Source organism: Halichoeres trimaculatus, unplaced genomic scaffold (assembly GCF_033239565.1).
Source record: "Halichoeres trimaculatus isolate MK-OKI-2021-1 unplaced genomic scaffold, fHalTri1.1 fHalTri1_scaffold_8, whole genome shotgun sequence".
In the NCBI taxonomy this organism is placed as follows: domain Eukaryota; kingdom Metazoa; phylum Chordata; class Actinopteri; order Labriformes; family Labridae; genus Halichoeres; species Halichoeres trimaculatus.
Genome location: NW_027437186.1, coordinates 35042349 through 35056532, shown reverse-complemented (window position 1 = coordinate 35056532; position 14184 = coordinate 35042349). Strand labels below are relative to the sequence as shown.

General features: G+C 39.8%; 1 protein-coding gene across 2 annotated transcripts in view; it reads right to left on the bottom strand.

Annotated features, from left to right (window-relative positions):
- The window catches only part of itga9 (integrin, alpha 9), a 106269-nt gene that overhangs the window by 73451 nt on the left and 18634 nt on the right, over window positions 1-14184 (bottom strand). For both annotated transcript variants that reach the window (XM_074675883.1, XM_074675884.1), the window contains 8 exons: window positions 9000-9129; window positions 8833-8918; window positions 8682-8744; window positions 8178-8315; window positions 7662-7767; window positions 3262-3356; window positions 438-528; window positions 110-155 (listed from right to left, as the gene is read on the bottom strand). In XM_074675883.1, the coding sequence (XP_074531984.1) occupies window positions 110-155; window positions 438-528; window positions 3262-3356; window positions 7662-7767; window positions 8178-8315; window positions 8682-8744; window positions 8833-8918; window positions 9000-9129 (755 nt within the window). The remainder of the gene's footprint in view (window positions 1-109; window positions 156-437; window positions 529-3261; window positions 3357-7661; window positions 7768-8177; window positions 8316-8681; window positions 8745-8832; window positions 8919-8999; window positions 9130-14184) is intronic.

The following is a 14184-nucleotide window of genomic DNA, read 5'->3' as shown; positions in this document are numbered from 1 at the left end:
GAAACCACATCAACCAACGCAGGAGCACAGCGTGGGAGAAACAGGAGATTAAAATCAGGAAGAGGAGGTGGAGAAAAACTGCAGCATCAGAAATGAACGAGCTCCTCACCTCAGCATCACCACACTGTCCGACATAAAGGCTCCGATTGTGACATCTGCAACAAAGACATGAGTGTAACCTCAGCCTGAAGCTTTTACACCTGTAAGCCAGCACAATGCACAGAGGACTCAAAGTGTCATGCAGGCTGAGTCTGACTGTCAGCTGAGGAATGCAGTAAACAAGATGCCTCTATCACGAGTCTCTGCACGGAGACAGTCCGAAACCATCAGGCCCCAAAATTTAAACATTCAACAACCTCCGTCTCTCCTCTTTGATGTTTCCTGTTATTTTCCTGATACGCTTTGGAGAATCTTCCAAACCTTCATCTCCTTCATACCTGTGTATCCGTTGCCATCCATGTCCACATCGCCTGAGATGGACTGGCCAAACATCTGCAGACCAGGGCTGACGCTGCGTCCAGACAGTTTCTGAAACAGACGATACCAGCCTTTGAACAACACATGTGAGCCCAGATGGAGGAAAACAGAGCACAGAGAGTGGTTTGTTTTTCATATCTCAAAGTGAAGCTTGAGAGTTTATCAGAAATGCACTGGTTGGGTTTGTCTCCTAATTATTTCGATGTCTGTTGCGTCGACGTGTTGAGTAGATTTTAAAGTCAAGGAAGTTTGCCACTGAGACTAAAGGAAACAGGAGAATTGCTGACTTGGCTCTTTAGATTTGAAAACATACCTACATTTCATCATAGTTTGTCCCAGATGAACACAAACAGAGATATAAGAGCAGAAGTTTGATCAGTGGGAGATCAAAATAAAGAGAGGGCATCTCGTCTGTTTACCAGCAACTGTTTCCATCATATCAGGCCTTTTTGGAAATTTCTCTTTGGATCAAGAAAAACAATAAATTGAAAGAATTTGTGACCTCATGGTAGATTCCTTACTTTTGACAAGAGTGTTTCTGTTATCAGAAGTCTTGTTATTTCCTCTGTATTTCATGCTTTAAGGAAGAAACACTAAGAGACAGCTCAAATACTGAAAAGATAGTACTGGGCAAACTTTTTAGCCACTTTAAAGAAAAAGAAAACAGAGATTTTGAGAATGACGTCATTGTTTTACAAGATTAAAGGGGACAACAGATTTGATATGACACAAGAAAAGTTATGAATTTAAGAGAAAAAGTTTTATCAATGTGAGTTTCTTGCATGAGTCCTGATACTCATGGCAATGTGGTGCTGATGTGCCAACCTGCTCCCCTTGAAAAGTGTCTTCAGGCACCATTTGTTGTGATTAGGTGCCCTTTAATGTAGCTCATTCAAGGGATTAAAAGTTCAGTAAATATTCATTTTTTTGTGAAAACTGTATTAAAGGCATAACTTCACAGGACACTTCACAAAGGATACCTTTCACATTTGAAATGATACCGTACAGATGCCCAGTAACTGATTACGAATTTCAGTCCTTTCTTGTGTTTATGTGGTAAAAAGTATCAATTAATTTAATAATTTTTTTTTTTTTCAAGTTTGCATATTGATTCTTATATGTATGAAATTGCAGTGCTGTGTTCATGTCCGGTATGGAAAATCGCCTACTCTTCCACTCCCTCACAGTCACAAGGATGCATTCAGGTACCTAAACATGGCACCTTTTGATTTTAGTGAATCGGTTCCTTTGGTACTTTTGACGGAATTCAGTCGGTACCTATAAAAGAACCTAATTGTTTGACGATTGACAACTGGTTTTACCCATGACTTCACTTCTTCATTTATTGATTTATTCTTAAACCCTTTAAATCATTTTACATCACCTGGGGTTGTTCATGTTACGTTTGGATATGCTGTTCCTGCGACGTTGTCCTGTACAAATGTTTGTTTATTTAATGATTGTTGTTGTTTTATGTTTGTTTTATGCCGTCACTGCAAACAAAATTTCCCCTGGAGGGACAATAAAAGCTCTGAACTGAACTGAACTAATTCGGTACCCATCCCTTGTGATGCTGACCGATAAAGCAAACACCGTGTATACGTTGATTTACCCTTCAAACTGGCATGAATGCTAACCATTGGCTGCAATTAAGACTTGGGTCTTGTTATCTATGACTTAGTTTGTAAAGAATGTGAAAGTTTTGATTTAAATTTGCTCTTTATACATATCTGTACTTTATACTTTAGAGCAGAAATTAGCAAGCTTATAAAAACAAAATAAATATTTCAAGGTAGAGTCTGCAGAATTTCCTTAAAAATAAAAGTCAACTTTTAAAAGAATAATCTTGCGCAATTGTCACTTCTGGGCCTCTATACATGTCATGTGTCAGTGTCTGTGTCTGCATTGAACCCTCTCCTCTGCCTGGATGTTGATGTTTGGTTGTTTTGGGAAGTTTCTGGGCAGAGAGAAGACGTGGTTAGATGAAACAATCACAGCACACCGAGTGCGCAAGTGACTTTGCATGTTGATGATTGCAGGTGGGAGAAGCTAATCAGAGCAGGTATGACAGTTAACGTAGCATTAATGAAGAAATACAAACAAAGTGAAATGAAACACCAAATAGAAAAAACCTTTCTTCTAATTGAGGATGATGAGCATGGGACAAAAAGCAACGCAAGTTAGCTTTCTGCTAACCAGGTATGTGTCAAATACCTGTGATTAGCTTGTGCTAACATGCTAAGTCAGGTGCACAGCTCTCAAGTCTCTCCCATGAAGAAACCCGATGCTACAGGTGGTTGCTGAGCTAGAGAGTGTGTTCACGTTGTCATAGTCAGAGACTGTGGGTGTGGGCTGCAGCTGGCACTGAGCCAAGGAGGAGGAGCCCAGTTTGACTAACAAGTGATAAAACTTCCTGCAGACCCCACCTTTAAGCAAAATCTTCACCTTTAAACTTAATAACAGTCATTCAAATGTCTAGCTCCAACATTTTTTATAACCAAGTTCACCAAATTTCTCTCGTGGTGTTTTCTAACAGTGAAACATTTTCCCACGAAGACCTGCTCCAGCTTTTCCAAAGCTCCGTGGGTCTTCTGCGTTTTCCCCAGGCTACTCCACCACCTGCGACTTTACCACACATTACTCAGCTACCTCAGTATGCAAGGTGAACACATGGTTTTCATCAGAGCTTAGCACGTGTAGGTGAAGCTGTAGAGAAACACTAAACCTTGAAGAAGGAGAGAGACAGAAAATAAAACAATCTGTGACACTCATGCGAGTTCATACCATGGAGTATTTTCTGACGATTCCTGCTGCATCCCCGTGGTAGATATAAACAGCTCCTGCATAGTCGTCCTCCTTCGGCGCTCCTATGGCTACATCTGAAGACCAATCAGAGCGCAAAGAGAGGTTTCTGTTTAGCTTAGAGAAATGAAAGAGTGCAGAAATGTCTCTGTTTTTCTGAAGGCCTTCTGTTTACTTCCAGCTGGCCAGTGCCTGGGAAACAAGCAGTTACAGTAAGACTCTTAATAGACAATTAAGTGTTGTTAGTGGCTATAAAACTTGTGCAACCTCTGAGAGAGTGGAAACAGGACTATAAAGTGCTGGCAAGAGCACTGAAACAACGTCTCCTTATCCCATTTCCACAGCAAGTCCATATATAAACTTTCTTTTTATAAACCAAAACACCTCCAGGTCATGTGGTGTACATACCACAGCAGAAATGAGAATGGCGCTGCTTACAGCGATGATTAACTCGTTATAACGACGTGCAACGCAACAAGAAATCTGTTCGTAAAACCAAATTTGTTTTGTGATTTCTGCCTTTCGAATTAAATGGTAGCACTTTGGTTGTAAATCAGGCTCTGCTGTGAGTGACGAGTTACAGGATGAGTTATGCTCCCCAGCTGCCATCCTTCCCCACACACACACACACACATGAAAACACACACACCAACACACAAACATGTGCCAGGCTGCAGGCCTCGAGGCGTATCTCCCACAGAGATGAAACCGGCAGCAGCTCCCGGTCTCGAGTTTAAGCGGACGCCAACTTAAGGCCTCAGAGACGAGCCATGTGAGAGCCAGGAGGACAGACAGAGCAGATGTATGTGTGTGAGAGTGTGTGTGTGAGAGTGTGTGTGTGGATAATATGGTTTACGCCTGGATGACAAGAGTGAGACAGGGAGTGAGGGGGCAATATTTTCTAAAGAGCCCGTCTCGCCGCAGGGTAATCGAAACAAAATGTCTGTGAAATGGAGGGCTTCGCCACACCTCCCTAACCTCTCCAACACAACATTTACACAAGAGGAAAATAAACTGCGTGACTTTAACTCGCCAGATGACAGAGGACATCGTCGCACTAAAAGCTCAGTAACTATAGAAAAGTGGTCACTATTGTCTGGGATATAGATTCATGGACCTCTGGAGGGTCGTTACACACAGAGACATGACCGCCATCTGAGCTCTGACCTTCAAAACGTGCGCCCAGACGTGTTTCTGAGGTTTCAGGGACAATAGTTTTGGATTTTATGAGCTCTCTGTTTGAGATGCAGTCAAGGACTCTAGTGCATCCAAGTTGTGAGTCGAACTTTAGAGTTTCTAGCTTTTCAGTCGAGTTGAAAAAAAGCTTAAATCTTATCAAGTGTTTTTGTTTTATTTTCAGTAGAAAATGTCTTTTTAGACTCAATATGAGCCACATTCACCTAACCAGTCCAGAAAAATGTCTTGATTCAGGTTATTTAAAGACAAATGAGGTCTGAAATGCTTGTAACAAGCAAAAACAATCTGCCAATGGAGCCAAAGTAAAGCAGATTAATTTTTCTTGTTTCATTGGCAGATTTTTTTCACTTGTTAAATTACTTGTAATAAGACATTTTTCTGGACTGATAAGTTGAATGTGGCTCATATCAACTATAACAAGACGTATTTTACTTAAAATAAGACAAAAACACTTGATAAGATTCAGGTTTGTGCAGCGTAGTCAAGCTAAATCGAACTGATTTTGACACGGTTTGTTTTATTTTGAAAGTCTCTCTGTGTTTTAAGGTAGTTTCCGGTCACGACTTCCTGTCCCGCTTGATTTTTTCTAACCTGAATTTATGTGTCACAGCTCCACATCTGGCAAAAATACTAACTATGTTTTCCTTCTGTCTAAATTCTTGCTTGTGTTGTACGTAGCTTTGATCAATAGCGTCTGCTAAATGAAACTGTAGAACTGTAAATAAGATGGCAGCATATTACCTGCTACATAAACAGAATGGATCCAGTGTGAGTTGACACATTGACTTGAATGGAAACCGAACTAATCTGTTTGTCGTGAGTGAATGGAGACGGACTGCAGACTTATCTGGTGTGTTGGTGAATGCTAAGAGCAGAAGTGGAGCTGATGCTCATTTTGTTAAAGACAGTCACAGATTGAACAGATTGAGCAGCACAAGCACAACATGTTAGACCATGACCATTGTAACAACTGTACTGTTGTCCTGTTTAGGGCTGCCAAGATTAGTCAACTAGTCACGACGACGTCAACGATCAAAATCGTCGACGACTTATTTAATAATCGACGTCGTCGTTTTAATATATTTTTAAACCTTATTTCCCCCTCAAAACTGCCGCTGTACTTTCGGCTATCTTGTCTGCCGTTCTACCCTTCACGCACATGCGCAGAAGTGGCATCCGAGGTCACCCGTGATGTCACCGAAAGTGTTATGCCCAGCAGCATCATGGCAAGCCGGCAACGGAGCTCAAAAGTTTGGGAGCATTTTTCCAAAATAAAGAAGAAAAGTGTGCAATGCAAAATCTGCAAAGCAGAAATGGCCTTCCATGGCAGCACGACGGTGATGCATGAGCATCTGAAAAGAAAGCACGTCGTGGCGGATTTATTTTTGGACGAAGAAGGACAATCTCGGTAAGCTAATTGGCTACTTAGCTGCTAACATTAGCTTCAAAAGTGAGCTGCCTACTTTATAGCGATGTGTTTGAATAGAAAATGTGATGACGCTAATGTTTCATAACGCTATGTTACGGCGCCAAAAAAATGTGTTCCTCTTCAATGGACAACTTTGTGACAAAGCCAACAACATGCACACCTCGGCAAGCAAATGTCCTGACTGAAGCAATCCTGAACATGTTGGTGACGGACATGGTGACGGACTATCACATTAAAAGAATGTCAGAAATGCTGCTTCAAGCTGCAAAGTTCATTAAAAGTTGAATGAACTATCATCTTAATTGTCTTAATTTTTAGTACATACCTTAAACACTTGAAGCTGGAAACTAATGAGCTGTATGCTGGTACAATAAGCTGCAATTTATGTATGATCCGATTAGTCGACTAATCGCAAAAAATAATCGGTGACTAGTCGACTATCAAAATAATCGTTTGTGGCAGCTCTAGTCCTGTTGTATGTGCTCACCTGAAGCGGGATGTGACGTCATCGTTTCTACTGAAAACACCGGCTTACTGTTTACATGACAATGATGTCGGCAGTGTTTCAGAAAAATCCCACTCTGGAGCCTGTTTTTAAAAGTTTGCGTTTTAGGTCGGCTGAAACGCTGTTTCCGTGTAGACGTGAGGCTGAAATGTAACAAAACTTTTGCATTTTACTCTGAAACCGTTGTCGTGTCTACGACCCCTCAGATTCAAGTTTTAGGGGTCTAAATGTAAGTCTATTTTGCAAAATGATTGTTAATTCATTTGTGAAAGCGTATCAAACTTTGTAATTTTGTTTGCACCTCCCAGCCCCTGTAGACTGTCCTTCTACAAAATGAGCATCTGTTGCTCCACTTCTGCTTTCAGCATTCACCAGTACACCAGATGATCGGCTCAACTCTACTTTAGTGGAGATCTATCAAAAGCTGCTCCTGAACAAGACAGTTATAGCGCCACCTACAGGCCTGGAATGCTTACTACAGTGTTTTCAGTCCCTTGGCATTTCCGTGTAAACACAGATTTTTAGCGTCTTCAGATAAAATGTCTTGTAAATGGGGCCTGAATCACATTAGCAAAGTTTGTCGTCATGTATTTCTCGGACCAGATATGCTCTAAATAAGGTAATTATTATAGATAAGACAATGAATAATGAAAATACTGATTTATGAACTTAACAACCTAATTTAACTAAAAACGTTCATCTTTTTGCATTCATTTTGTTGATGGTTTGTCTTTTTTAATTTTTCATTTTTGGGGAAAAATGTGCCAAAAGTCATTGTTGGTCTGCAGCTTTAATTTCAAGTAATATTATTTGTTTAGTAAATTAATATAATTGTGAGAGAAGGGGCAAAAACAATACGATTTTTCCTCTTTCTGCTCTTTTTCATTTATGGTTTGAGGTTTTTTTTTTTTTTTTTATTATTTCTAATGGTCTTTTGAAATAATAAAATAAAGTCAAACAAATTCATATCTCATTATTAACCAGCTGTGTTAAATACTTGATTCTGATTGGTCAACTTTCACAACAACAGAAGTAAATTTATTACAGACAAAGTAATACCAAGAAATGACGTACTACAACAAGTACTGCTCAACGTTTGGGATTCCAGTTTGCAAAACCACCAATTCACTATACAGTACCCTTATAAAACAACACAGCAAACCTCATCTGCAGCTAAAGTTTATGTGAAACAGTCAAAATCTTCAAATCAAGAAGGCAGTTTCCAGAATCTAATCAGAGAATTTCACCGACCTTGATATCCATCGTCGTCGATGTCTCCTATTGCAGAAATGCATTCTCCAAAGTGAGCATTAAAAGCATTGTCACCGCTCAAAACGCCTCCCTCCTCCATCACACCCTGAAAAAAAGACGAGATGAGATTTACACCCTGAGCTGGCAGATAAAAAAAGAGCGGTCTGAATGAGTTATTGCTTCTTTCTCTCAGATAAAACTCTTTGGCCCTGGCTGTGTCCAGCTGGCTTTTATCCAGGTGATTAAACCACTAAAACATGCAGTTCACTTCCTCCCTGCAATAATTCATAAACATAAAAAGAACAAACAGAAGCATGGATTAAATAATCTGTCCCTCTCCCACCGTGCTCTGCTGTTTGACTCTGTAATCATAAAAACAAACACGCTCAGGATGAAACCATAACACCATCCAGTCAGCGTAAAACCAGCTTCAGACGTAATAACAGTATAGAAACGTATCCTGGACACAAAATAAACCTGTAAGTTATGGTATCACGTTCCCACAGACACACTCACGTTGCCGATGCTGAGGTACACAGACACCTGGCCCTCGTCCCGGAGCTGGCTGTGCATGGGAGCCCCCACCAGCAGGTCCGACAGGCCGTCCTGGTTCAGATCAACTGCACACAATGAGGAGCCAAAGTAAGAGCCCATCTGGAACCAAGCCGAGCCACAGAGCGAGGGGTCAGATCACAGACACGTCTTTACTTCACAGCACTGACAAACCATTCACACCCTGCAGACGCCAACCTCTCGCTAAGTATCTAAAGGAGCTCTCTGGTTTAGGTTACTGCTCATTCTTTACATCGCTCTCACCCAGACATAAACTTTACATTTCTGACAACAAAACAATCAGAGGAGCAGGTCTGCGATGCATCAAACACATCCACCGCATGATCCCTGAGGCAGATTAGGTTGAAGATAATGAAAAAGTGCAGTAAAACAACAACCTCAGAGTAAAACTCAGTTCGTGCTGTAAAGTGATTAAAAACAGAACAGCGTCCAACCACAAGCTCCTACCATTTTCCCTGAGGCTTGAAAACTCTTCACCAACGTCGCACCGTCGATTTTGAAGATGTAAACCTGAGCAGAAGAAAAACAGATCACTGCAGAGAGAAAAGATTGAACTGAGCAGCTGGAAACGGGACAAAACGAAGGAGAAGATTCCTACTTTCCCACTGCCGCTGTGCTGAGGCGCCCCTGCAGCGATGTCGATCACATCAGGAGAGGAGAAGTGTCCGGCCGTCACAGCGTAGCCTGAGAAACACACACACAGAGGAGTCAGTCACAGCGCTTTGCAGATCTAAGGTACGACAATCACTTTCTCAGGCTCCTCACCCAGGTAGCTGTATCTGTGAGAGTCGATCTCGTCTTTGTTGGGGCTGGAGAAGGAGTCGGACGTCAGGTTGTAGACTTTGATTGTTCCCGTCCAGTAGTACGACCCCGGTGCCCCCATCACCACCAGCTCCTGGAAATGAGAAAGCATCACATTCATTTACCCTGGGATCATTTTTATTTGGGTAGATAGATAAAAAACCTTCTGTATTTCCATGTAATCAGACTTAAAAACAGCTGATCACAGAGCATATGACTGGAATAACAGATAAATTTAGGTTTATAGATGAGGAATGATGGGAAAAGAGCAACCACAGGAGCAAGGAGTCACATTACTGAATATGTTGAGTCAAAAAGATGAGAGAAACTGTCCACACAGAAAGAAAAAACATTGTTCATCCAAAGACTTTTATAGTCTAAAAGTGTCTTTCTGGAGTAACTTACGAGACTGTATCAACACATCTGGGTTTAAAATATTAAACCAAAACAGACAAAACAATGAAAAAATCTACAAAAAGAAGCCTAAAGATGGCAAAAAATAGGAAAAAATGATCAAGCTCTGAAAAAAAGAGGAGACACATCTTCATAAAACAAAGCTTCTCAGAGATTTCTGTAGCAAACTATGATTTTAACAATCTGACTCTCAGGTTTGAGTGATTTAAATATGGTACACCAAAAATAAAAAATGAAAAATAAAATAAAAATGTGGGCCTTTTTGTCTTGAAATAGATCAAATTAAAAATCTAAACACTTTTTTGAAAAAAAAAAAAAAGAAAAAAAAAAAGATAATTTTTGGGATTTGTTGCTTTGAAGGCAACACTGTCCCATAATGGTCAGAAATAAAAAAAAGGGTTTTTTATTTTATGATACTTTTTTTTTTCAAAACCACATAGAAATATTTGATGGCCCCAACAGGTCATAATGCCTGCCATAAAAAGTGTAAAAACTTAAAAAAACAACTCTCTCTTTTATCAGATTTCTTGTCTGAACATTTCCTACACGCAACACTGTACCATTAAGGAACACCCCATTGAAATGAATGGGTCAACACTGCAAAAACTGAAATGGAAATGAAACTGAAAAAATGTTGTGTTTCAAGTCATTTAAAGACAAAAATGAGGTCCGAATTGCTGTAACAACTGAAAAAAAATCTGCCAATGGAGCAAGAGAAAATTGCTAAAAAAAATTGCTTGAAACTGTCAGCTGTCAACCATCATTATACATGACGTAAAGCCTCATTTTTAACCTCCTATAACTAATGAAAACAAAACTTTTCAGAAAAAGAGGACTTGAATACAAGTCAGCCAAATGATACCTTCAAATCACCACAACAATCAGATGTTAGAAACATTTCTACTAGGTGTAATAATTTTTTAAAGTTTGACCACAGCCCATCTGGAATGACTGGGGAGATGGATTTTTGACCTATACTTCAGCCAGCCACCAGGGGGAGCAGTTTTGTCGCCATTTTATTTACAGTCTATGGTTAAAAGCAATTCAGACCTCGTTTTTTTCTTTAAATAACTTGAAATAAGACATTTTTCTGGACTGACCAGGGGAATGTGGCTCAGATTAAGACTAAAATGACATTTTTACAGAAAATAAGACAAAAAACATTCAATAAAATTCAGTTTTCTGCAGTGACACCAGATCCTACGGTGTGCAAAAATAAAACTAATGTGAAATTAATCTAGGTGAAAACTGTAGAGGTACAAAGAAAGAAATTACGATCAGTTTGTTTTTGAACAGTTTATAAACCCAAAACAAGATACAATGTTTTGATGGTGAATCTGTAATGGTGCAGCGTTGCCTCAGGGCAACATTTGCATTTTTACACGTTTCCTTAAATTAATTAGCAAAGAAAGTAAATTAAACTGTTAGAGATTAAGTTTTATTTGTCTATTAACAGGAACATATTTCTTTCTTGACTGAGAAAGGCCTGTTAAAAAAAGTTATTGGACCGTTTAGAGGAGGGAATTAGCCGAGGTGGTCCTTGCAAGAAAGTCTGCAAAACAGGGATTCTGCCTGACCTCCAGAAGGTCACATGACAAATTTAAACACTACTATTGGTTACTTAAGGTCTTTTCTCTTTTTTAAAAGTATTTCATGAAAGCTGGGATGTACTGTGTGAGTGTAAAAGGACAGAAATGAGTCCCATAGAGGGTTAAACTCTCTGTCTTGAGTGAAACGATCTGCTGAAAGAAGACGTCAGAGAAAGAGAAACACCGCTGGGAGAGCGCCTGGTTAACCAGCGGCCACAGCTCGGTTTGTGCTATCTGCTCTTAACCACACTTCCAGACGACATGCCAGCCCGGCCCGCCCGCTTTGAAGTGATGAGGAATTCAGGGCACAGATGACAGCTGTGAAAAGACTTGTTCACAGCTCTGTGACGGTGTTCAGCTGCTGAAGGGAGCAGAGCTCCACAGTAAAGATGCTGTTTCTAAGAGTCCTGCTCCTCACTTCCTGGACTTTTCCGTGGATGTTATCTGTGTCAGAGGATGTTTAGACACCACCGAGAACTCAAACAAACCAAACAACAGTCTGAGGACCTTACTCAGCAGTCCTCCTCTCCTGTGCTGCGGTGTCAAACATCTGGGCACCACCAGGCGCACGCTCGGCGGTTCAGACAAGGATAAGGTCTAACAGTCAGACGTCTTAACTTTGGATTCTTCACATTCTTCAAAGGACGGGAGGGGGGTTCAAACGCTTCAACAGATCAACACTGACATCCACAGCCAGGGGGAAAACGGTTTGATGATCTTATGTTTCAAACTGGAGCTCAGCGTTATCAGAAACCATCAAACTCTTTGTGTTAGTTGTAGGTTTCAGTTTTTTTATCAGATGCTCCATGAACTCGTCAAAAACAAAACACATCTCAAATACATTTCAGATAACGTGTTATATTCTTTCTTTTTCTTTTAAATTGTTAGATATTTATCACATTTGCGTGCAGAGTTTGTTAATGTCCCTGTTTAAAAACCTAACACTTCTTCTCGAGCCTTGAGTTGGTCTGAATTTTGAAAGAAAAGAAATCAACATCTGGATGTACTCTCCTAAAGTTCAACACATCATTTGATTTAATGACAAATTATTAAGTGATTACCTGACAAACTTTAGCTGACAAGCTTTAAAAGCTGCTGAAATTTTTGCACTAAAAGTGCAGCGATGGGAAAGACAAGTCGAGATTGTGCAAAGACAAAGGAGAGATGTGGTTAAAATCAGGTTTGTTCCCCTGAACGTGGTTTTCTGGACTCTTCCTGTTTTGAAAAATGAATGTTGTGAAATTAAAATGGATTAGGAATTTCTTTTTCTTTGCATTATTTGCAGTTTGAAAAAAAAAAAAATCTTTTAATTTAATCAGTGGACATTTTTTACAAAAAGAAAACCAACAAAACACCCCAATGTAGTAACATTATTACCCAGATTTCTTAGCTGCTTTTGGTCAAAAGCGGGAAGGTGCAGATCTAGGTAACCAGCTCTATACGCCTTTATTTTTCCTTGGCTACTTGATTGGAAGTGTTGCCTCTGATGCACTTTCTTTGTTTTTTGCTGCATTACTGGTCTACAGGCTATAAAAGTTTAACGTTGAACGGGATATCTGTAAATTCTGAAGTTTTGTTTTGCTGGTAAAAATGTAAATACTTTACAGTTTAAATAAATATGAACTTCAGAAGTTCCATCTACTCATTTTTTTGCCTTTTATCCAAAATATTACCAACTTTTCCAACAGTAGGGCATGCAGATTATTGGATCAGTATCGTATCGGTTGAGACCTCAGGGGCAGGCCCACCGGTCCCAGGCCCACCGGTCCCAGGCCCAACGGTCCCAGGCCCACCCACTTTCTGGCTGGCCCACCTCAAACTTTTCTGAAGAAAAATATTTTCTCTTTCTTTCTGTGTTTTTTTTTAATGGTTTCAAGGAGTAATATCATAAAAAATGCTAATTAATACTCATTTTGTTCTTGTTAGATGCCCTGTCTTTATAAAATGAGCCAAGTTTGGCAAATTTGTAGCCTGCTGGTGAAAAAGTTAAGACTCATTCAGCCTCATGTTAAACTGTCAGGACTACAGAATGATTTTGGTAAAGACTGTAGATTTTTGTCTTTTATTAAATGTGGTTAATGTTGCTGCTCTTCCAGCCTGTAATACACAGAAAGTTGACACGGCGCAGCCCATTGGTGCATTAGAGAACTAGCCTTGAGTGCCATTTTTGTGCCTCTGATGCACAAAAATTTTGTTAAATTTAAAAGGATCAAAAAGCAACCAACTCTGCTCTAAAATGTACACAGTAACAATAATACATCTATATCTATAAAGTAATATTATTTACTAACTTTCATAATTTAAGGCCCACCCAAAATTGAAATCTTGGCTCCGCCCCTACAATACCCAGAGCCCAGGTATCGGTATCAGAACCAGAAAAGTTGGATCAGTGCATCACTACTCTTATAATTGATTTTTTTTGTAAAAATAAAAATTCAGATTTGAGTCGAGTTGGAAGTAAAATGCAACTTCCATACCTCCACTGCAGCAGATGGCGCTGAAGAGCAACTCAGCTGTATGATGCCAATAAACTGTATAATAAATATAATCTCAAAGTGTCTTTAAATTATTTCATTTATAAATTTGATTATATGGTCTTTTGTTGTACCAAACGAGTCAGTCTGCTGTACACGTCATCATCCTTTGTCTTTGTAATTTTTTAATTTTCCTTTATTGTGTGGCTGTGTGGACTATCCCAATATACCACTATACCATGATATATACTCACTCCTAATCAACAGCTTTGCTAATGTATAAAATTATAGATGATAACCGCTCACTGACATCTTCTTCCTCATTAATCTCAGTTTTCACATCACAGATTGTTTCTCAGACTTTCTGAAACGACCGGAGCTCAGAAAATGATTTTCGGCTCCAATATCGTTGATTGCTTCCCCACAAAACCACTAACGAGAAAAAGGCCTCACCTCCAGAGAGCCCAGTCATCATCAGATGATCGCCAGCGGGGTTTGAGGTTGACGGTTTGTAAAACAAAGAGCATCAACTTTTCAAAATGAGACAACAAGATAATGAATTCTTCTAAACATGACACCATCAATCTGTCACGGGCTGGAGCGACCGTCCAGGACTTTCCCGTTGATTATCTCTCGTTTTGCAGCTAAAGCAGAACAAGTGATCACACTACT